At 32.7% G+C, this 23,790-nt stretch overlaps 3 protein-coding genes across 3 annotated transcripts; 2 read left to right on the forward strand and 1 right to left on the reverse strand.

Moving 5' to 3' along the window:
• Nucleotides 1–2,362: 2,362 nt before the first annotated feature.
• On the reverse strand, nt 2,363–5,535 carry LOC114749013 (alpha-L-arabinofuranosidase 1-like). The gene is made up of 13 exons (XM_028937479.1): nt 5,371–5,535; nt 5,231–5,285; nt 4,918–5,120; nt 4,680–4,798; nt 4,420–4,573; nt 4,239–4,308; nt 3,979–4,124; nt 3,797–3,895; nt 3,258–3,697; nt 3,107–3,163; nt 2,816–3,008; nt 2,578–2,721; nt 2,363–2,458 (listed from the first exon to the last, which is right to left on the reverse strand). Exons 1-13 carry the CDS (start codon nt 5,533–5,535, stop codon nt 2,363–2,365), a joined length of 1,941 nt encoding a protein of 646 aa, XP_028793312.1.
• Nucleotides 5,536–7,252: 1,717 nt separating this feature from the next.
• LOC114749016 (ribosomal lysine N-methyltransferase 3-like) lies at nt 7,253–12,758 on the forward strand. The gene is made up of 5 exons (XM_028937483.1): nt 7,253–7,279; nt 7,465–7,837; nt 8,145–8,341; nt 10,228–10,483; nt 11,936–12,758. Exons 1-5 carry the CDS (start codon nt 7,266–7,268, stop codon nt 12,602–12,604), a joined length of 1,509 nt encoding a protein of 502 aa, XP_028793316.1. The 5' UTR covers nt 7,253–7,265; the 3' UTR covers nt 12,605–12,758.
• Nucleotides 12,759–21,419: 8,661 nt separating this feature from the next.
• Nucleotides 21,420–23,228, forward strand: LOC114749017 (extradiol ring-cleavage dioxygenase). Its single transcript, XM_028937484.1, has 3 exons — nt 21,420–21,817; nt 22,192–22,565; nt 22,858–23,228. The coding sequence occupies exons 1-3, from the start codon at nt 21,587–21,589 to the stop codon at nt 23,057–23,059; spliced, it is 807 nt and encodes a 268-aa protein (XP_028793317.1). The 5' UTR covers nt 21,420–21,586; the 3' UTR covers nt 23,060–23,228.
• The last annotated feature ends 562 nt before the right edge of the window (nt 23,229–23,790 follow it).

Below are 23,790 nucleotides of genomic sequence, written 5' to 3' on the forward strand. Positions count from 1 at the left end.
ATTATTGTTGTCTTGGCTTGAATCTTGAAAATGCAATTCATATTTAAGAGTCTTCATTGTATCTTAAAGAAAATTCATTGAGCAATCCAACTTACCCCCTATAAAATAGGAATAAGTGGAGGTGAACTAAGTCTAAAGAAAAATATAGTACACACTTTAAAGATATCATGCATCACTTTTTTCATCTCTTTTATTTTTGGCTAAAGTATATATTTAGTCTTTTAACTTTGTACAAAATTTCAATTTGGTCCCTTAATTTTAAAAAGTATAATTTTAGTCCTTTAACCATAAAATTTTTTTAAAAAATGATGACAGTAAGATCTTAAATGTTAATAAAATATTCTCAAATACTAACATATTAAATTTAATTTTCAAAATATCCAATATTGTTACAAAAAAATATCATTAAAGCCTGATAATTTTAGGGTTAAAGGACCAAATGTATGTTTTTTAAAGTTAAAGGATCAAATTGAAATCTTATACAAAGTTAAATGACCAAATATATACTTCAACTTTTATTTTTTTACTCTTCAGATAACCATTCTCATAAACCCTTTTCAATTAACTCATATAATCAGGAGCTGAGAGAATATGAAAAATACATCAATTGATTTCTTCTATTTTTTTGGCCATAATTACCAATTGCAACTCAGTGTTCTTCTTCCTCTTCCCATTTCTTTAATCAATAATTTTTTAATGGAAAAAGATATGATTCAGTATTGCCTTCCAGGGAGCTTGACACAAGGATTGTATGGGCTTATCGAGCTCAGGACCTCCTCCTATTATCTAGTTTCCCATATTGGGCTTAGGCCCTGTCCAGTTGCCAAGGAAAAAAATTGCCGAAGGTTTCTCGTCACTTTCAGAATTCGTTTCAAAATGAAAAAGGGAGAATGAGATAGAAGGGCCAGTAAGAAGCGATATGTATAAAAAAAAATCATAAAAATTAAAATTTTTTAAAAGGACTAAATATTCAAATATAAATTTAAAAATACTACATTGTTCCTATTCAAACCTCCTACGTTTTTTCCCTGTATTCCCTCTTACATTTTATTTTTAAAACTAATATGAATTAATAAATTTTACTAAATTAAACATAATTTCTCTCAATTTACAACCTACATGAAAATTAATTCAAAAAACACAAAAATATTGTTCAGTCATGTAAAAATTGAAGTTTTATTTTCTTTATAAAAATTTAAAATTTTCTTTTTAAATATATAATTCATTATATAAAGATTTCAAAAATATTTAAAGAAAATTATTTCTTTAAATTTCTTAACATTACATGACTTTTTTTACTTTTAAATCTGATATAAATTTCTTATAAAATAAAACAATAAATTATATTAATTTTCTTTGAATTTCTGAAAATCATGTATATAATAATTATATAATAATCTAAATTTTAATAAAATTATGTAACTTTTATTTTCAATTAAAATATGTGACAGTTTTAAAATAAAAATTTTAATTTTTATAAAGAAAATAAATAATTTTACATGAATGAACAACGTTTGCATATTTTTTAAATTGATTTTTACACAGGTTGTAAACTCTGAGATAAATCAAGTTTAATTTAGTAAAATTTGTCAATTCACATTTGGTTTAAAAATAAAATGTAGGAAGGAATATAGGAGAAAATGTATGAGGTTTGGATAGGGATGGTATGATATTCTTAAATTTATATTTAAATATTTAGTCATTTTAAATAATTTTAATTTTTATGATCCTCTTTCATAAATATCAATTCTTATTAGTCCTTCTCTCTAATTCTCCCAATGAAAAACGTTTTTAAATTGAACCGATTTTTCCTGTTTTCATAAGGATAATAAGGCTTTCAAATTAATAAGAGTTTGTTTTCCCCACGTTAGAGCTAATGAGTCCGATTTACTTTTGGTGATAAAGATTGCAATAAGTTGAGACTTTCGGCATATTGAAGTAAATTCTTTCCGTGGATCGCAGGAGAGAGTTAACGCTAGTCAGGATAATATTACAATCTCAATATATAAATATACACACATTTTCGTATTTTTCATACCCAAATTTCCTTTTGTGTCATTTTTTTCATAACTAGTCATCATTAGTAGTTGGCAAGGGAATAAGATATTCAACTGTTTCCTGTGCATTCTCCTGTGGGCAACTCTTTGAAAAACAAAAGAACACAAAATGAGTTAATTGTGAATGAAAGAACACAAAATGAGTTAATTCTTAGATGGAGAAATAAAACAAGATAAATATAAGTTTATTAAATTGGTGCCACCACTACAACACAAAGGATTTTCTAAAACAGAAAAAAATTGCAAGGGACCTACTAAATCTTTATTGCATACATATGTTCCTATCTTCAAAAGGAGACTCCTAATCACTTTGGAAAATCAAAAGCTGTGACTGAATTTGGAGGAAGCTTGAAAGTCAAGTCCTTTCCAGCAATCTCCAAAGGACTTTGCACCAAAGTTATCTGCACACATAAAAACATACGTAAGAAATATATTTTTCAAAAGACCTTTTTTTGTAACTCACAGACCAATTTTAATACAATTACTGCAAATTAACAAAAGGATACAGGTAATTATGCACCTTTGAAGGCTCTTTGAAGGAATTCTCATCCTTCACATTAGGAGATGTAAGCACCGTCTTTGTAGCCTTAGATAGTTTTGCATTTGCGTCTAAACCATTGAAAGTGATCTTGAAAGTGGCTGGATTGTCATTGAAGTTCACAACCTACACAAATATTTTTGAATTTCTAATGAGAAAAACACAAATTGTAGGTTTTTTGGTTGGAATCGAAGATAATCATGGATTAATTATTGTATACCTTTACTCTTATGTAACTCTTGTTGTCTACTGAACTCGTGTAAGCAATTGCAGATGCAACAACTGATGAAGAAGCTTGAAGTGTTGAGTTCAAATATGTTGCTCCACTAGATTCTGAGAATAGTTTTTGTAGATAATAGCTTGGGGTTCCATAACTTTGATGAGAATTAAATACAATAGCATCGGGCATCCACCTATATATATATAATTATTCAGAAACAAATTTCATAAATCTTAACCATGTAAAATGATGGATGAGAAAGCTTATGGTGAAAAAGACATGAAACATTACCTTCTATCATTTGTATGAACAAAGAGCGGTGCGTAGCTAACCAATTCAACAACCTCACTGTTTCAGCTCACAAGGTAAATGAAAATAATCAATTAGTGGCTAACTAACTGAATGAGTAGGTGTGGAAATTTACGATTCAACAATAACATACCTATTTTTCTCTAATCCCATAAGGAATGCGGCTTCGCCCAATGCAGATAGGAGACTTCCACTTCCTGCATCTTTACCAGTAACGGCGTATTCACTAACAAATGCTTTAGGGCCGGAACGAGGCACATTATCAAACTTAGTGTACATTGAGAAGAAAGTCTTGGCACTTAAATATCTATGGAAGTCATACAAATCTGCTGGATGCTTCAATGGTTTATCAGTGGCATCACAGTTTGATATAATTTGCATATCTGGATATGCATGCTTTATGGCATTATAGAATTTGAGGTAGTTTCCTTGGTAATTCTTCTTATCACAATCCTCATTCCCAATTGAAACATATTGCATATCAAAAGGTTTGGGGTGACCCAAAGAAGCCCTTACTGCACCCCATCTTGATGTGGTAGGACCTCTTGCAAATTCAATACCATCAAGAGCTTCCTAAAATTTAATTGACAAAAATAAATTAAATGAACTTATAGAAAGATCATTAACTAATAAGAAAGGAATTTTTTTTAAAAAAAAAAGAAGAGTATATACTTGAACCATAGGGTCAACATCACTAGTATCAACTTCATCATGATGACTAATACCATTATTAAATACCCATATTGGAGTAGTGCCAAGGTCTTCCGATAACTGTTTCAAAACAACAAAAATGTTCAATGATTATTCTATATAACAATGTTTAGTCTTGAATTTGAGAATTGATAGGAACTTACCTGAAGAAATTCTAAATAGCCAAATCCATCATCAACCCAATAACCCCACACATCATTAAGGTGACCAGGTCTCTTCTCCCATGGTCCAATAGTATCCCTCCACCTAAAGGCATTTCTCAAATAATCACCTTCAACATAACAACCACCTAATCCAATGGAAAAAATCCTAGGTGAGTATAATAGAAATAAAAAAAAAAAGAAAAAAGAATCTGACAAAACTTTTTTATTTTAAGCATTTTTTGTATCAATTCAATGCTCACCAGGAAATCTAAGAAATCTCGGTTTCAAATCAGCCACCATTTCAAAAAGATCTTTCCTAAAGCCATGCCCCTGATTAATTATTAAAAATGGAAAAAAAATATAGAATGTGTTAGAAAAATAAATTCTCATTAAAGTTTTTAATATGCTTAAAAATGATGAGTTGATCAATATATGCAAGACCTTATATGTATCCAAAGGCATTGCTGAGACTTGATCCAACCAAATAACTCCATTCTGGTTCGTTGTCAATTGAAGACTTGCTTGAACATCTGAAGCTTTTGCTTCTAGGATAGTCTCAAACCTTTTCCACTGTGCAACATAAGTTGCAAAAGCCCTAAAAAAGTAAAATCAATTTTAGTGTGTGTGTATATATATATATATATATATATATATAAATAGGAAGCAACAGTGCATGCACATATAGTGAAATTGCTAAGTACTCGATGTTATTTGAGGCCAACTCTTTTCCATCTGCTCCTGTAAATGCCACTTTCAAATTAATTGGTCCCAAGGCACGAAGGTGGAATACAACTCTATACTTCTTCCCTTGCTCAATATTCTAAAAGAATTAAAAATAAGAAATACACAAGAATCAGAATAGTAGTGATGTTATATATAATTGAACAAATAGGTCTTCAAATATATCTATATAAAATAGATAGAGAGAAGCTTCATCACCATTCCCCAAAAACCAGGGTTAGAAAGACCAACGCCATTAGGGCATGTAGCAGGAGAAGGACAATGGATATCCATTTTGACAGCCATTGGATTAGTTGGAAACAAGGAGGTAGGTTCTGCTTGGACATTAATATATGATCTATCTCCGATTATTGTCCATGGAGAGATGCTTGAGGGAAGTGCTGTACCTCCAGCTTCAAAACCTAAACCCATACAACAGTACAACAAGTTTAATCATATTCTTAATCATGATTAGTTTGAAGAAGAAAAGTCTTAATTAGAGAGAGATTATGAACATTGAGATCGCTTTTACCTCTATTATCGACAAGTTCTGCCCATAATCCTCCAGCTCCAGCATGATTAATTTCCTACATGAAAAAGTGAATTAGTCTTTTTTTGGACTACGTGAAAAGCATATATATATATGCATTAAATATTGCATGAAATGTTGACCTCAAAAAATACTCCAAAGAAATGTTTGGAGATTGGCTTTCCAGAACCAATATCTACAACTAATGTGGCAGTATTATTGCCATCAGCAGCAAGACTTTGGAATGGAAGCAAAAGAGAAAAAGCTATGGATAGAAGAGCATAAAATGTAAGCTTAGCAGAAGCCATAATTGATATTCACTTCTGGATTTAGTGATGGTATTGTGTATGCATTTATAGCTTTTTAAATACAATACCTATTTGCATATTAATTGATATAATTACTTACTTTGCATTTTTATGATATCGTCGGATTTCAACCCCTTGATTTTGTGCAGCAATCTCTTGTGATCATGCGTATCGATCAAAATTCCTCATGATTTGTAGTGGTTATTTTCTTTGGATGAGTTATTTTATTAATTTACTTATTCAACCAACTATGCGATAATATTTTATGTTTGATTTCAAATAATTCCCTGGAAATTTATACCGGTAAAATGGCAACTAACAAAACTTAGAAACAGTAAAAAATACAAATATAAAGAACCGAAAGGAAGTGAAGAAAAAATAATCACATGAAGGCGACTTAGAATGAATGATCTTCTTCAAATTGAGAATTTAAATTTAGAAAAAAGAATTTAAATTTAAAATTAAAAAATGAGAGTAAGATTATGGGAGACTATGATGATGGGAAAATCATAACATAGCGAGTACGCCATTTTTTTTTAAAAAAAAACTTGTAACATAATTGTAAGCTTGGTGAAAAGAGTACGTAATCTCTAATCCCTTATATGGTCAATACTAATTATTATGTTGCACTTAATAACTAATTTGTAGTTAGTATGATTAAAGATTGATAATTATCCTATATATTATTTTATATTCCTCTGGTTCTAAATATAAGACTCTTTTTGTAGTGTAATTTTTACACTAAAAAAAATCTTATATTTAGGACTGGAAGAATACAATTTTATTAAGAAATGTTAGTGGCTCAATAGTTATATCTCTTTTGGGTCATTAAAAAGTGGTAAAATCAAATCCCTCCTTGATTCAAAGTTTTGCTAAAAATTGTCCAGCTATCGCTTACCGGGTCACATTTTTCTTCAAAGAGTGAGGGACAGCAGGCATAACATTCAGAAATCTCAAATTAATCACATGGACAGATTTGAAATTTATTTAGCTGGGGATACTGATTTGGGGTTTCAGTATTTCAAGGGATTTTAATGAGATTTTCCCTAATAATATTAAATTTATAAACTAGGATTAGATTTGGGGAACCCTTCCACAAGGCTCACGTGGCTCACTTTTATTTGCCCATGAGCCCGTAAAAACTATTAATTAAGTATCTTTCTGGTCTTTAATATAAGACCTATTTAACTAAGTTGATTAGATTAAAAATTTTAAGTAAGCTAGTTAATTATAAGAATTAAGAAATGTGGCATGTTTTTCCCAAAACACCATAATCATCTTGTTTAATATCTTTCATTTTTCTCTTATTTGATTATGATTTAAGAAGTATCAATAGAGATAATTTAAAATAAATAAATAAATATAAAAAATAAGTCTTATTTTTAGAACTAAGATTAACTTAATAATTATATCCTATATTAAATTTTTTTTTTCATACAATCCTACATTGATTGGAGAAGTAGTAAATTTTAATTTCCAAAACACAAAGCCCCGACCTGATGGGTCTGCCGCGTTTGTAGATACCCTTTAGGCCCATCAAAATTCGCCTTTCAAGCCGGAAAGAAAAAGACAATCCGCGAGCACAAAAAGCGAATGAAACCATTTAAAAAAAAAAAAAAGAAAGAAAAGAATGAAAGAAAGAAAAACAAGGGATCATCAGTAATTCTCCAGGCTCTTGCTCTCGCCGCTCACGCCTTCCTTTGTTCTTTCAGACCCCGACACTTCGCTTCATGGCCAACTCCAGGTATTGCATACCTCCAATGCTTGTTTCCCGAGAAAATCCGAAAGAAGCACTTTCCTTACACTCGTGGCTTTAAAATCTTAGCCATTGTCGTTTTTTCCTTTCTTCCAAACAGCTGGGGTCATTAACTGTGCTGTGAGTGTGACTATCTGTTTCTGCGACTGAAATCACTCTCTTTCTTTGAATAGGCGGCTTAGGGCATTCAAGCGATGGATGGCATCCCGGGGTTTCGAAATCAGCGATGGCCTGGAGTTCGTAGACGATCCCGGAAATGGAATTGCGGTGAGAGCTTTGTGCCAGTTGAAGGAAGGCGATGTTGTTGCCAGAATACCGAAGGATGCTTGCCTGACGATTAAGACTAGTGGGGCGAGTCAAATGATTGAAGACTATGGTTTGGCTGGTAATCTGGGACTAGCAGTGGCTCTAATGTATGAGAGAAGCTTGGGCGAGAAGTCACCCTGGGCTGGCTACCTTCAGGTTTTGCCTCACCAAGAGTGCCTGCCGTTAGTGTGGACTCTGAACGAAGTGAACGAGCTTTTGAGTGGAACTGAGCTACACAAGGTATTTATGATTGTTGTTTGTCATAAATGTGCTTTGTAAGGATCATTTGGCCTTACAGAACAATGCCTGTATATGATGGTGTTGCATTAATTAATAATTAACTGCTCGAATTTGTTTTGTGGAGAAAAAAAAGCAAGCGAAAGTTTGGGTTTATTGATTATGTGTGTTTTAATTACAGATGAGTTTTACCATGCATTGGGTTTTTTCTCCTTTTGATATGTGCTGCTATGATCACATCGGAACCTGCCTTTTTTCTGTGTATTATTATTTTGTCATGCTACTTTTAAGTTTTCTGATCTCTAGGCAGACGGTGCAAGAGGACAAAGCTCTTATGTATGAGGACTGGAAAGAGAATATTCTGCCCGTCTTGGATTTTTCACCTTCAAAGCTTAACCTAAAATATTTCGGTGTAGAAGAATATTTTGCTGCAAGAAGTCTTATTGCTTCACGAGCTTTTGAGATAGATGATTACCATGGCTTTGGCATGGTTCCCTTGGCTGACCTGTGAGTAAGACCTTTGACGATGTCCTCTATATGTCTTGCAATTTTTTCTAATTTAGCATATTAGAATCCGCTATACTATTCCTTGAAGTATAATAGATTAACTTGAATCTGCTTTTTGTTGTTCCTATAATATGTCTGTCTGCAGTGATAAGTTGCAGACTTGCGCGTTCAAACATCATTCTAAGTTCTAACCTTCACTAACCAACACATAGTTTATATCACAACCATGCAAGTGGTTAAGGAACGAAATGTGTGCAATTATGGAGCTATCATCTCTACCTCAATTGGTGATATCTCTCTACTTGTCTTAAAGGACTCATACGTCTAATGTTCATTTGTGATACTCACTTCCTGTTATTTTGTGTCTTTTCAACATGGTGTTGCCCTCTTAAGATGTTAAATACATTGGATTAAAAGAACTCCAAATCTGTCATATCTCATATGGCATTTCATGTGAGAATACCATCCAAATTTCCTTTCCAGTGAGAAGAAGCACAGTTGAATGAATGATTTTTGATACTAGACATGTACTTATTTTATTGTGTTTTTAATTGAAAATTTTGTTGATTGATTTCAATATTTTAAATAGTCTTATTAATTGCTTTTATTTTTCTGTTTTCTTGCTAATATTAACTACACATTTTTAAAATTTTAAGTAATTTTCCACCGACTAATTGTTACTTATTTTATTTTATTTGAAAAATAGGTACTTTTCAAATCTGAGTACCCAAAATAACTTCAAATATGAAATAAACAAAATAAGATGAAATAGCTCAACTTACATGATGATACTCAGAAGAATTTGGTCTAAGTGTGAATTAGTTTAAACCGGAGATGTCAATAACTCAATTTACATAAATGATTAATTGTTCTCAGTCCATATTAGTCTATTTCTCCACCTAATCTCTATTAGGTTAGGGACTACTTCCATTAAAATCCAAGTTTAATTTACCTGAACTTTAATTGATTAGGGACACCTCTTAACATACTAAATCATGTTATTCCTCAATTTATACTATCTTGCTGGTGGTCTAAGCTAAAAAGTTATTTTGGGTGGGAGAGATGATAGTGTAGATATGCTGTTGTTTGCTGTGGTTTTTTTTTTTTCCCCATAGCTATACTTAGGCCTCACATGGCTGATGGAACTACATTTTTTATTATAATTGAACCGTCTAACTTCCCTGGTAATGCAATTGATTGATATTTCTTTCTATTTTTGACTAGATGGCTTTATGCAGTACTAAGATGAGAATGGTTTATTGTCTGATATGTCTATCCTTTGGGTGCATGGAAACGTCACTCCACTCCATGTGGATGCAGATTGTACCTTATTAGGATATGTGTTCTAAGCGTATGCATGGGCCAAAAAAAAAAAAAGGATATTCAAGTGGAAACTGTATACTGCATTCAACCACCCTCATGGTTTAAGTTGACAAACTCCAAAAACTTACGAGATGATCATATAACAAAAATGAGAGAATGATTTTCATTCATTTATTAACAGGGTAGAGGTCGATGCATAGAGGGGAGAGATGAACAACAAGCATGCTATTCACTCCCCAAGATTAAGCTGAGAATCATGGGCCACTTAAACGCCTGATAAAAGCATTCTAGAAAAGGAAATATTCTGGAAAATAGTCCACCAACACATGGAAAATTTTTGTGCCATCTGCACAACTATTAATCCTGCATACAATCTGTTAACATCGTGGTCTGTAAATCAATCGAAATGGGGTGGCTCTAAGGATGCGTCCTTAATCTCATTGTCAACCGTTTAGCAAATAACGTATTCATGGTTATGCGATGGCAAAATGCATGTTATGATAATTGAAGATGCCAAATCCTTCCTACATTAATGATCTGTTCTGATCTACTTTGAATTTCAGATTCAATCATAAAACAGATGCTGAGGATGTGCATTTCACTGCTGTATCATCAAACTATGATAATGATGATGATGGAAATGAGTGTGTCACTGATGAAGAAGAATTGGCTGAAAATTCTTCAATGGATGGGACTGAGTTGGATACTGCTCTTATTGGGAAATACAGTGATGGCAACTTGGAGTCATCCTCAGTTGTGGGAGATGATTCTTCAATGTTGGAGATGATTATGATAAAAGATGTCAGCGTTGGAGCTGAGGTAAGAATTTTCTTTTCCGTTTCGTGATGTGTGGCTTCATTCAACCTTCTTTGGATTGATTGGTTTGGCATAATTTCTCACTAATGAACCTCAATAGTTTATGTCCATTCATTTGCATCTTCTGTAGTTTTGGCTCTATGGCTATAATTTCTGTCTGGAAAGGACACCTGATTTCCTATAGTTTTTGTTGTGTAATAAACAGATGAAAGGGAAGATAGTTAAGGGAATTAGTAGTTAGGTTAGTTAATAGGGTATTAGGGATTATGGTCTGTGAAAGGGCACAAGAGGGGTTGTTATAATCAGTTCTTGGAATAATATACTTGAGTCTCTCTCTCTCCCCTTCCTATCTTTTCATACAAGAGTTTTCTTATACTACCGTCCTAACTATAAGATCTCGTTTGTAGTTTACAAACAAGATAATATACACAACAAAATAGGACCTGAGGTAGTAATATACAATTTCAGTTTGCTTAGATGGAGTTTACTGTGTAGGTTGGCGGGAGAAAATAAGAGCACCCCCCCCCCCAAAACAAAAACACACACAAAACCCCCGCCAACACCCTTCTTTGTTTTTTTTTTTTTTTTTTTTTGGGGGGGGGGGGAGGCTGGGGGAGCAAACTAAGGACGTGTTTCGTAGGAGGAGCATGGAATACCTTGGTGGATTGTAGATTTATTATTGTGCACACAATTCATTCTGACATAACTGAGAAAAATTTATTCTTTAGAATGGAAAGAGAAGGGGAAAAACCATTTTTCCCCAAAATGACAGTGGTGTTTGGTATCGAGAACCATATTTTGAAATAATCGTGATTCAATCCAATAAATGATGGAATCTGACTTAATTTTCGGAAAGCATCTGTTAATCGACTAAATTGCCCATTCATTTTGCTACTTACCAACAGTATTTAGGTTTAGTAAATTCTCAGTTACATGTTGACGCCACTTTGATCTAGATGATTTCTTGTTTATAATTTAAAAATTATTTTTTAATTATAAGATTATCTATTAGTGGTAATTAAAAATGATTATTTTATGTTTTTTGGGCAAAAAATGATTATTATATTACTGCTAATTTTAAGATATTTGTACAAATTAAAGAATTTGAAACTTGATATTTTAATGTTGTCTCGTTCAGGGTATGTAAGAGGTACTTTTATTTGTTTGAATTGATAATGAATATTTTAGTGTATTTTATACAAGGGATATAATGGTTTTATGATTGATTTTTCTTGCATTCTTGCATTTTCACCAAGCGAACTCATATGGAACACAATATCTATTTCTTTTCGTGACATACCAAACATAATTATTTATTTCATCAAAGTTCACTTATATTCTTTTTCTTATAGCTCTTTTTTGGTAAAATTCTCATTCTTATTTCCTCGAAGTTTACTGTATTTTCATTCCTTTCTATTGGTAATGTATTGCGAATTGATCTCTTCTTCCTGTCAGGTATTTAACACATACGGTTCAATGGGCAATGCTGCTTTGCTTCATAGATATGGATTTACTGAGCAAGATAACTCCTATGATATTGTGAACATTGATTTGGAGCTGGTTCTTCAGTGGTGTTCTTCTTTGTTTTCATCTCGATACTCTCGAGCAAGAGTCTCTCTTTGGAGAAGGCTGGGCTATTCTGCATGTGTCAGCCAAAACTTGGAATATTTTGAGATATCATCTGATGGAGAACCACAGATTGAACTCCTGATTTTATTATACATTATGTTATTATCAGAAGATGCGTACCATAAGTTAGACTTATCGGTGTCGGTTGTGGGGAATGTTCATGAATCAAGTGAAACTTATCTTTCAGGAGATTGCAATATCTTGACAAAGAAAGCATCTGATATGAGTAAGGAATCCTTGCTGACTAGAAAAGTTTGTGATGCTTTGTTCTCTGTTGCTGATATGCGTGAAAGTCTTTATGGTAACTCAATAGAAGATGATATTGAGACATTAGGGAGGTGTAACTGTGTTAGGGAAAGAAAGCTGTTTCATTCTTTGGTGCTGCGCATCAGTGAAAGGAAGATCCTTGAAAAGCTCAGAAATTACGCTGCGCAGCCAATTAGAATTGGTAAGCGAAATTCTGCAAGGAAGAAAATGAAAAGCAGAAAAAAGTAAACCAAAAAAAAAAAAAAAGATTCTATGTTGTTTCTTCTATTATTTTATTTTGCTATGTGGACATATTGAGAGGTAGCAAAGCTGCCCCTCATTTTGTGGCCTGCTTGATTTACTCTGTTCATTTCCCCCCTTGGTTTTTTTTTGTTTTTTTGTTAAGGGAATGTGTTCTCTGTCATTGATTTTTTAACCGGTAAAAATATAAAAGCGGGTCATGTTTGCTACGTAAGGGTTCACGAATAAGTTGTGGATATCAGAAAGTTTTTTCTCTCTCTTAATGTTGTCTCAAAAGTATTTAAAAAAGAGTTGATAGGAAAAAATCTATTACTGTTAACATTTTATATCAACAAGGATTATATTGCTTCCCTTTTAACACTTTTGGGATGATATTTAGAGGAAAAAAAATTCTGGATATCCACAACTCATTTGCAAATATTGAGTGTAAATAACACTTAACCCAAATACAATATTGCATGCAGTTTAAAATATAGTGAATCAGTGCGGTAGCTCTTTTCTGGGCAAATCAGTATGGTAGCTAGTAGCTATGTCATGCTATCTGTTGTACACAGGATTTTATTACTGCCTAATGATGGACCAGATATCCCCCTGGGTATAAAGGATATGATAGACAACTAAAAATTTTAAGTTATGTTTGTCTTCCTAAGTTTTGGACCCTAAATATGTGGATAAATATTGAAAGAATGATAATAAAATTGAACAAATTGCTCATCACTAAGTCTAAAGAAAAAATTCTGGCGTTGGCCAAAAAAAAAAAAAACAAAAACAAAGAAAGAAAAAATTCTGGCAAACACGCCCACACAGAGGAAGAATGAAGTAGCCGAAATTGTATGGAATCTACAACAATATTGTAGTTCTTGAGCCTCATAAATTGCATGGAATCTGAGGATTGAGTTGTTCATATCTCATAAGTAGTATTATTACTTCTTGTCTTTAATATAAAAACTAGTTAATTACTTTGAGTAGATTAAGAAAATTAGTTAGGTTAATTATTTGTAATAGATAAGTGGTCTTCTTCAAAATATCTTCGCCAATCAAGTGTTAGCTAGAACTATCATTTGATAAAACTTTGAAAAAAAATTAATAAATATAAGAGATAAAGTAGATTGGGGTCTTATATTTAAAATTAAATTGAATATCAAATTAGCTCTTATATTAATGATCGGATATAATATAATTTAATGAAATGTTTATTTTGATTGGAAGGTGAAGAGCAAGTCAATAAGGGAGGTGATTCAGGCCATAAAAAAATAAGGGGGTAATAATTAAAACTTCAAAAAAAAATTAATAAAAAGTATGTAAAACTCAATTATTTAACTATTTATGATAAATGGGATCTGATATGCAGCCGCATATATTGGTCAACCCATGCAACAATGACTATTCAATTGTGTTGATACTTGAATGGTTATTCAAAGTATTATTATTTACATGAAATTAGACAAGTAAGCAAATGCAAGTTCACTAATTTCCTATGAGAGAGGATTTCAAACTACCCAGAATTAATAGCATGTTCTTCGTCTGTTCAACAATTTCGACATTGACAACTTCTTGTTATTAAAAATATTGGACAAATCGGACAACTTCAACATCTTGTCAGCCCCAATTTGAAGACAACATGTATTACAAATGCCAATTTTTTTCCGGCTTCCAAAATTATCAATATGAAATACAATAATTTGTACTCTATGAATCCCAAATATTATAATTTATTTGAAACTCCATATAAAATACACAGGTCTCATTCTTACTCCAAAAGAAATACGTATAACGTATAGAATTAAATCTTAAATTTTTACTTTTAATTTTTATCTTAATAATATAAAGTTTACATTTTTTTTATAGTAAAAGAAATACTAGTGAGATGCAGACTTTTTTTTAATTTCAAAAAATGTGTTTTCTTTACAGGCACATGTATTTTTCGAATGGAGACAATCTTATTGGAGGTACTATCAGACATGGATAACCTATTCTACTACACTCAATTTCGTTGGTATTTTAAAAAAGGGAAAATGGCATTAAGGTTCCACACAAGCATAAATACAGCAAAAAGGTCCCATATTTCTGAAGTCCCAAAGGGATTTGTGTGCAATTTTCAGAATCATCAAATGACACTCTTGCCCTAACTATCCTCTTGCCCTAACTATCAGAAACAAAGACGGTGGGTGAGGAGTTTCCCGCACAATATGGTTGAGAGAGAAGACGTTGGGAAAGAGGGAAGGAGCCATTGATGATGAAGTATCTTCTTTATTACCATTAGTGAACTCCAAAGAGCTTCCATGTGAATCTCCACAAATCTTCAGGTGTAGAACTTTCTTTTCTCTCCTCTCTTACCTTTCTTAACAAATTGTGTATTTGTTTGGGAATGGGAAATCAGAAAATCATTTTTGCCTTTGGTACTGCAAAGCTTTTATTTTTGGTCTAGGATTCACAAGTTATTCAATGGAGAAGCAGTGTTTTTGGTTGGTGTGTATTGGTGATTTAAGTTGGGTGTGTAGGATGATCATGGGTGCTCTGTTTTTGGTTACTTGTGGGTGGTTTTGCTCTGTTCTAACGTTAGTTTAATAGCAAAGGAAGAAGAAGATAAAGGTTAGTGTGGGTAGAAACCCTTAGCACAAAATGAGATATTGTGTTGTCAATCAGGCCGTGATAGTTGTCAATGTGTTCCGCGACACTTGTCAATATAGCTCCTTGACTTGTCAATGACAGTTGCGTGATTCTTGATGCAGGTTTAAATTACTGATGGCGAATACACCTATAAAGCATTTATTTTGCTTTGTTCACATAGAAGGAAAGTTTATAAATGATGGAGAAGACGATATGAGATATGTGGGAGGTAGTGTGAGAACAACAAATGTAAAGGAGGGCACAAGTTATGAAGAATTGAAGGAAAAAATATCATCAATTGCTGAAAAAGAAAGCAACTCATTTCTTTTGAAATTCTCAGTTGTGTTTGATAAAAAAAACTTTTCTGGAGTTGGTAGATGATAATGGGATAGAACATTTGATAAAGTTCAATGAAGAAAGTAGTCGTGTGTGTGTAGAACAGAATAGAAATAAAGACCACATAGAAGCAACAAGGGATAATATACTGGAGGAACAAGATGTTTAAGTTTAATTTAACAAAACTGTTATTGTCATTCTTGGTATGTCAGTTGTTACTGTCTTACTACTAACTTGTCAATGCATGCACCCTGACTTGTCATTTCCTGCAGGATTGATCAATCATTTGGAGGTGTCAATGAATTGTCTATATCTCCACCTACCTTATCTGATGTGATTGGAGAGCCACCATCAATTCCTTGTGCTGTTGAAATGATCCCAACACCTACACCACAAATAAATTGTCTATATTTCCACCTACCTTATTTGATGTTACTTGTCACTGGATGCTCTGTTAGTTGTCAGTGGATGCTGTGTTAGTTGTCACTGGATGCTCTGTTAGTTGTTACTGGATGCTGTGTTTTTTGTCATTGGATGTTGTGTTACTTGTCACTAGATGCTGTGTTGTTAGTGAAGCCTTTTGATTATGTGTTATTCTTGTGCAGATGAATTGTTTCTATACAATGTTGCATGCTGTTAAGCCAGAATTGTTTGCCAATGATGACAAAATTGACAATAAAGTGAAATGGGCTAAAGTTTATGTGCAGAATGATACGTGAGTGTAGTTGTTTTGTTCGATTGTGTTATGTTGTTTTTGTTCACAATAATAATTGCATAGTGCTAACATATTCAATTTTCCTTGACAGTGATTCATGTGGAGTTCATGTTCTTTCTTGGTTACAAGAGTTGGATGGTACTGTTCGTGATGATGCAAGATATACAATGCCACGATACTCCAATGGTGAACTACAAGAGTTGAAGGTCAGTTATTTGTGGTGGTTGATTACCCATCCAAATAATGAACATGAGGGTGAAGTGATGTCGATGTTATCAGACTACAACAAGAGCAAGAAGCGGAGATAGAGTAGTCTATTAATTTTTTGTTTTGTTAGCCCATAATATGTGTTGTAAGATGATTGGCAAACAGGTCATTTTGTAACAAACTGGTCAAATTATGTATATAATATTATTACCTTTGTCATCACATGTTGTAATACTAATTTCTTAGGGTTTTATTACATTTTTAATTACATTTCGGTTTTATATGTGCATAGATATTAAGGGATAGTGTTTTATAAAATATTCTAATTTAATGACAAGTGATATAAGAATTTCATAACAAATGAATGTGTGGATATTAACAATTGATATTCAAAATTTTCATAACTAAAGGTATCTATATAAATAATGTTATAGTGCTCCATTGATAAGTCATACTGCGACCATTGACAAATTACAATGTTCTCATTAACAAGTCACAGTGCTCTATTGACAAGTCATAGTGCAACCATTGACAAGGGATAGTGTTCTTACTAACAAGTTACAGTGCTCCATTGACAAGTCATAGTGTGACCATCAACAAGGAAGTGTTCTCACTAACAAGTCACAGTGCTCCATTGACAAGTCATAGTACGACCGTTGACAAGGGACAATGTTCTCACTAACAAGTCACAGTGCTCTATTGACAAGTCATAGTGCCACCATTGAGAAGGGATAGTGTTCTCATTAACAAGACACAGAGCTCCATTGACAAGTCAGTGTGCTACTATTGACAAGTCACAGTGTCACTATTGACAAGGGATAAGAAAAGGTAAGTTTTTGACACTTTATTAATAATGATTATATATGACAATATAACCAAAATATAATATGACAGAGTGATTGAAAATATCATTTGATGGTAAAAAAAAGCTATGTTACTTGAATTCATATTGTTGACAATTTACATAAGCAAATTTATTAACAAGTCATAGTGCAATGATTGACAAGTCATAATAAGTCTAATGACAATGCAGTGTGTAGGTAATGACAACTGAACTGACAACAAAATCTAACATGCCAATTCATAGTCAACTTTCATTTACACCTTCATATACATGAAACTACACCTATTTCACAGCTCATCCCAAAAAAAAATAGGGGTTGCATGTAATTACAAAACTAATTAGTGGTGTGTATCTATTTTGCAAAAAAAATTCCTTCACACCTATTTACAAAATATTCTCTTCACATCCATATACAAAAAATAGCTGACTTTAATATGTTCTCAGTTGGGATTTCGGTTCTTGCATGTCTTGTACAATGTTTTTCGGAGAGCAGTGGCATTTGGAAATATTTGTCCTTCTCCAATAATCAAATCCTTCCATTTTATGGAATTTATTTGTGGTGTAGGTGTTGGGATCATTTCAACAGCACAAGGAATTGATGATGGCTCTCCAATCACATCAGATAAGGTAGGTGAAGACATAGACAATTCATTGACACCTCCAAATGATTGATCAATCCTGCAGGAAATGACAAGTCAAGGTGCATACATTGACAAGTTGGTAGTAAGACAGTAACAACTAACATACTAAGAAATGACAATAATAGTTTTGTTAAACTAAACTTACATATCTTGTTCCTCTATTGTATTACCCCTTGTTGTTTTTATGTAGTCCTTATTTCTATTCTCTTCTACATACACATGACTACTTTCTTCATTGAACTTTATGAAATGTTCTACTCCATCATCATCTACCAACTCCAGAAAAGTTTTTTTATCAAACACAATTGAGAATTTCAAAAGAAATGAGTTGCTTTCTTTTCCAGCAATTGATGATATTATCTCCTTCAATTCTTCATAACTTGTGCCTTCCTTTACATTTGTTGTTCTCACACTACCTCCCACATATCTCATATCGTCTTCTCCATCATTTATAAACTTTCCCTCTATGTGAACAAAGCAAAATAGATGATTTACAGATGTATTCGCCATCAGTAATTTAAACCTGCATCAAGAATCACGCAACTGTCATTGACAAGTCAAGAAGCTATATTGATAAGTGTCGTGGCACACATTGACAACTATCACGGCCTGATTGACAACACAATATCCCATTTCGTGCTAAGGGTTTCTACCCACACTAACCTTCATCTTCTTCTTCCTTTGCCACTAAATTAACGTCAGAATATAGCAAAACCACTCACAAGCAACCCAAAAACAGAGTACCCATGATCATCCTCCACACCGAACTTAAATCACCAACACACACCAACCAAAAACACAGCTTCTCCATTGATTAACTTGTGAATCCTAGACCAAAAACAAAAGTTTTGCAGTACTAAAGGCAAAAACAATTTTCTGATTTTCCATTTCCAAACAAATGCACAATTTGTCAAGAAAGGTAGGAGAGGAGAGGAAAGAAAGTTCTACACTTGAAGATTTGTGGAGATTCACATAAAAGCTCTTTGGAGTTCACTAATGGTAATGGAAAAGATACTTCATCATCAATGGCTTATTCCCTCTTTTTCAACTTCTTTTCTCTCAACCATATTACGTGGGAAACTCCTCACCCACCGTCTTTGTTTTTGATAGTTAGGGCAAGAGGATAGTTAGGGTAAGAGTGTCATTTGATGATTCTGAAAATTGCACACAAGTCCTTTTGGAACTTCAAAAACATTATGAGATTTCAGGAGACTTTTTTGCTGTGTTTATGCTTGTGTGGGACCTTAATGCCATTTTCCCTTAAAAAAATGTGTTTCTTCTTGGAAACATTAGCGGAATGGCGGGAATGAAATTATTCGAAAACAAACAAAAATGGTCATGCCATCTCAGATCTAACCCCACTCTACCTAACCCCCTCGTGACACGTAATCTTACCCAACTTTTTGCATGAACATCCACCGGCGATTCAACGTCACCATCTCCTCTCTTATAAACGCAAAGGAAAAAAAATTAATAAGGACAAATTTTAAAAATTTTATCAATTTAAGATACCCTATATTTAATTACTTAATTTATAAAAATGAATTATAAGTAATTTATAGTAGAAACCAGAGTGTAATAATTTTTTTTCAATCTATCATTTCCTTATGACAAAAAGGAGATGATGCACACTACCAAAAAAAAAAAAAAAAAAGGAGATAATGCACCCTTCACATACGATGCTGTTTGCAATTTTCTTATATATAAAGCATTTACTCATCGGAACAATGCGCGATAATTATATCAAATGTGCCCACATTTAAAAGCATGAATTTAACCCAAAAAAAATATTCTGAGGTATGTGAAGCCAAACTACAAATACATTTACTACCTCAGTCCTTAATATAACAATTATTTAATTAATTTGAGTAGATTAAGAAAATTTATTTAGTTATTCGTAATAAATATATGTTATCTTTCCTATAATACCCTTGCTAATCATAAGTACTACTTCCCATTTTAATTATAAGACCTCATTTATAGTTATTAAATGGTAATTCTAGTTAATACTATCTCCGGTCCTAATTATAAGGCCTGGTTTGTAAACTACAAACCAGGCCTTATAATTAGGACCGGAGATAGTATTAACTAGAACTACTATTTAATGAAATTTTTAACATGTACAACTATTATAAAAATTACTTTAAAAAACATGAATAAATATAAAAAATAAAATGAATTAGGATCTTATATTTATGATCAAATTAAATATTAAACTAACTTTTATAATAAAGATCAGAGGTAGTACTAAAATGCTTTTATTTGCATATGTAAAAATTTCCCTCGCCACTCGATCCAATTGATAATATAATTGTATATATGGATAGATCCTGTTGAATGTTATAGTTTATTAGTTTATGAGTTATGTCCAATATTTCAAGTAATAAATACATAATGTTTATGAAAGATCATGCTTGTATTTACTGATTTATAACTATAAAATTTGATTTATACTTAAGTCCCATTTCGCTCCTTTATTCCTTAATGTGAAAATTACATTTGAGTAAATAAAGGAAGATAAATAATTTTCTTCCAAGAAAAAACTCATCTACACTTTCATCATGCCATATATGATATTTTTTTACAGCTCTCATATCTCTACTAGAACTTTCTTTCTTTAGGGGCGTCGAACTGTGGGTACAGTTGAACAAGAGGTTTCATTAATGGCATTGTTCATGTTTATATGAGAAAAGAAAAATTATATAATTTAAATTGCAGATTAATTCAACCAATCAATTCATAGCTAAATTTAAAAATCAGTTAGATGTTAGCAATAAAAAAAATTAAAACTAAAAAAAGAACAAAAATGACTTGATAATTTTACCCCTCGTTGATCTTATCCGGCAAGGACGTTCAATTATTGTATTTCATTTTCTCCCTTTTTAATTACTTTTTCCAATCTTTAGTATAATAATTAAATAACTAGTTTGTTTATGTATATTAAAAAAATTAGTTAAGTTAATTATTTATAACAAATTTATGCTGATTTTTTAATCTACTATATTTAATTATGTGTATTGAAATCTTTTTAATAAATAGTACAATCAAAGAGATAATTTAGGAAATTTTAAAAGTTAAAATGGACTGTATTCTTATACTCTTGTATAAAACTAAATTCAATCCACAAATAACTCTTATGTTAAACACTGTAAGTAATATTTGCTAACTTCCTTTTGGCCAGTTAGTTAATAAAAAATAGTAATTGTTTTGGGACTAACTGTCATTACTATTATTAAAAATTTAAAATCACACATAATTAAAATACATCTCACCAATAAAACTGAAAATGAATAAACTAAAAATTAATTAAACTTAAGCATTGTGGTTGAAACTTACAACTTGAAAGCGAGTAGTTTTACCGAATCAATAACGAATCCATGATTTAAAACATTTGTCTATTTCCCTTACCGAACGCTCTTCTGGAATATATAAATCCAGACGCGTAGAAGAGAAGGCCAGCCATATCCGATTCAAATTGAAGCTACCGAGTCAAAGGCAGCAAACTCTGTATATATTAGAGTATAATACTCTATATATAGATTCATAATTCCGACTTGGTTGATCAGATTTTTGTGTTAGAGAATCATAATCTCCAAATTCAGCGATCAAAAACAATAATGGCATTGAAGGATACGTTTTACATCTCCCATGGATCTCCCACTCTGCCCATTGACGATTCCATTCCGGCGTCGCAATTCTTGAAGAAGTGGAAGGAGTTTTATCCCCAGAGACCCTCCGCCATCCTCGTCATTTCCGGCCACTGGGATACCGCCGTTCCCTCGGTCAACGTCGTTAACCGCAACGACACCATCTACGACTTCTATGGCTTCCCCAAAGCTTTGTACAAGGTTTGGATTCCGCCTAATTATTAATCTCATAGAAACAGAAACCCTTCTGTTTTAATACTGATAATGATAATAATGATCAGTACCTTTTCGACTAAGCAAGTATTTTTGAAACTATTAGAGATGATGGAGGTCCTTTTCTGTTTTTGGCATATTGATTGGCCTTCAATTTAAATCATCAAGATCTATAGAAGCAGGAAGTTGATTGATGATACTGAGCTCTGGAATGTGGCAGCAGAAAGCTATAGAAATTATGATGATGATAAAGACTTGAAACACCTAATTTTGGTTCAACTTAGTATTGTAATTACGGTGTGTTTAGTTGATGTTTATGAGGTTCATTTTGCTGACTGTCTCCTTCATTACTCACTTACCAGCTTAAGTATCAACCACCCGGAGCACCCCAATTGGCGAGGAGGGTGAAGGAACTGCTGCATCAATCTGGATTCAGCCGTGTTGATGAGGACAAAAAGAGAGGGCTTGACCATGGAGCTTGGGTTCCACTCATATTGATGTACCCTGAAGCTGATATCCCAGTTTGTCAATTATCTGTTCAATCTGATCAGGATGGGACCTATCACTATAACATGGGAAAGGCATTGGCCCCTCTTAAGGATGAAGGTGTCCTCATAATAGGTTCTGGGAGTGCAGTCCATAACTTGAGAGCACTTAACATTCAACCTAACCCCCCTGTTGCTTCCTGGGCTAAACAATTTGATGATTGGTTAATTAGTTCTCTCCTTGAAGGAAGGTAGGTCTATTTTTTCTCTCTCAGTTTCATTTAATGGTCCCATCTATTTTCTCACCTGCCTTCTGTTGCACTGCAATTATGATATTATTCTTGAGCCCGCTTGAGAAGAATTGAACCTGACATATTTCTGTTTACCAATTGAGCTAACCCTTTGGACCTCTGTTTATTCTGATAAATGGAAAAGCTGAGCTATGAAACTCCAGTTTTTGTCATAATCTTAAATGGTTTAATTACTGAGATATTCCCACAAAGCTTAAAGTTCTCATTGATTGATATTAATTATTTACTGTAGGTATGAAGATGTGAATCATTATGAACAGAAGGCACCACATGCAAGAATGGCTCATCCATGGCCGGATCACTTTTACCCACTGCATGTTGCATTAGGAGCTGCTGGTGAAAATGCTAAAGCCAAACTAATCCATAGTGGAATTGAAATGGGCACTCTCTCGTATGCCTCCTTCCAGTTCACACCAGCATCATCATCCTCCTGAGCTCTTTCCCCCTAACTAACTCATCACCATATTGCTGTATTACTTGTTGCTGCTGTTTGCTGTTGTATTTTGCCTGTCTGTAAATCGTACTTCTGTTTCTGTGATGCTTTTATCAGTATTGATGTCTAATGAATTATTGTGGTTACCAATAAAAGAAAATTTTAAGGACTTTCTTCTTGGTTGTTGACTTTGATGGTTGAAATATTGTGGTTCCTAAGGACGCTAGTTTATATGAGCAATTTAAGACAAGAGAATTGATGAACAATACAATCTCATCATAAGTGTCCATACACTAATAAGTTTAGAGAAAATGATCTTTGGATTATGAGGTGATATTGAAGAATTCTGTAAAAGTCTCGGCTTCATATGCCTCAAAATACAGTGGATTTTACCATTATAAAGACCACTTAATTATTAATTGAAGTGATATTGTTCTCTTATTATCTGAAACTTCGGCAATGGAAGAAGAATGTTTGAAGGATGTGTGTGAAAATAAGCTTTGAATCGTTGTTTGAGTGATGCAGAAACAAACCCTGTCACATGGAATGAACTTGGAGGAGATACTGTCCAAATTAAAATCAATATATCAAATATTGCCCTCCTTTTTTTTTTTTTAATAAAATGATCAATAATATAAAACTAGATATTTCCCCTCTTGGAAGCATGTGCAATTATGGATTTTCAGAAAGAAATGTATAAATTAAAGAAGTACACATTATTTGCGCATTTAA

This window comes from Neltuma alba, unplaced genomic scaffold, assembly GCF_004799145.2.
Source record: "Neltuma alba isolate B1F8T4 unplaced genomic scaffold, ASM479914v2 tig00005904_pilon, whole genome shotgun sequence".
In the NCBI taxonomy this organism is placed as follows: Eukaryota; Viridiplantae; Streptophyta; class Magnoliopsida; order Fabales; family Fabaceae; genus Neltuma; species Neltuma alba.

Excerpts from the sequence above, each read along its gene's own strand:
- LOC114749016 (XM_028937483.1), top strand. Across the intron at positions 8,342-10,227 it reads ATGGTTCCCTTGGCTGACCT|ATTCAATCATAAAACAGATG; the intron begins GTGAGTAAGACC and ends TTTGAATTTCAG. Across the intron at positions 10,484-11,935 it reads ATGTCAGCGTTGGAGCTGAG|GTATTTAACACATACGGTTC; the intron begins GTAAGAATTTTC and ends TCTTCCTGTCAG.
- LOC114749017 (XM_028937484.1), top strand. The coding sequence starts at position 21,587 with ATGGCATTGAAGGATACGTTTTACATCTCCCATGGATCTCCCACTCTG. Across the intron at positions 21,818-22,191 it reads TCCCCAAAGCTTTGTACAAG|CTTAAGTATCAACCACCCGG; the intron begins GTTTGGATTCCG and ends CTCACTTACCAG. Across the intron at positions 22,566-22,857 it reads AGTTCTCTCCTTGAAGGAAG|GTATGAAGATGTGAATCATT; the intron begins GTAGGTCTATTT and ends TATTTACTGTAG.
- LOC114749013 (XM_028937479.1), bottom strand. The coding sequence starts at position 5,535 with ATGGCTTCTGCTAAGCTTACATTTTATGCTCTTCTATCCATAGCTTTT. Across the intron at positions 3,164-3,257 it reads ATGGGATTAGAGAAAAATAG|TGAGGTTGTTGAATTGGTTA; the intron begins GTATGTTATTGT and ends GAGCTGAAACAG. Across the intron at positions 3,009-3,106 it reads GTTCATACAAATGATAGAAG|GTGGATGCCCGATGCTATTG; the intron begins GTAATGTTTCAT and ends ATATATATATAG.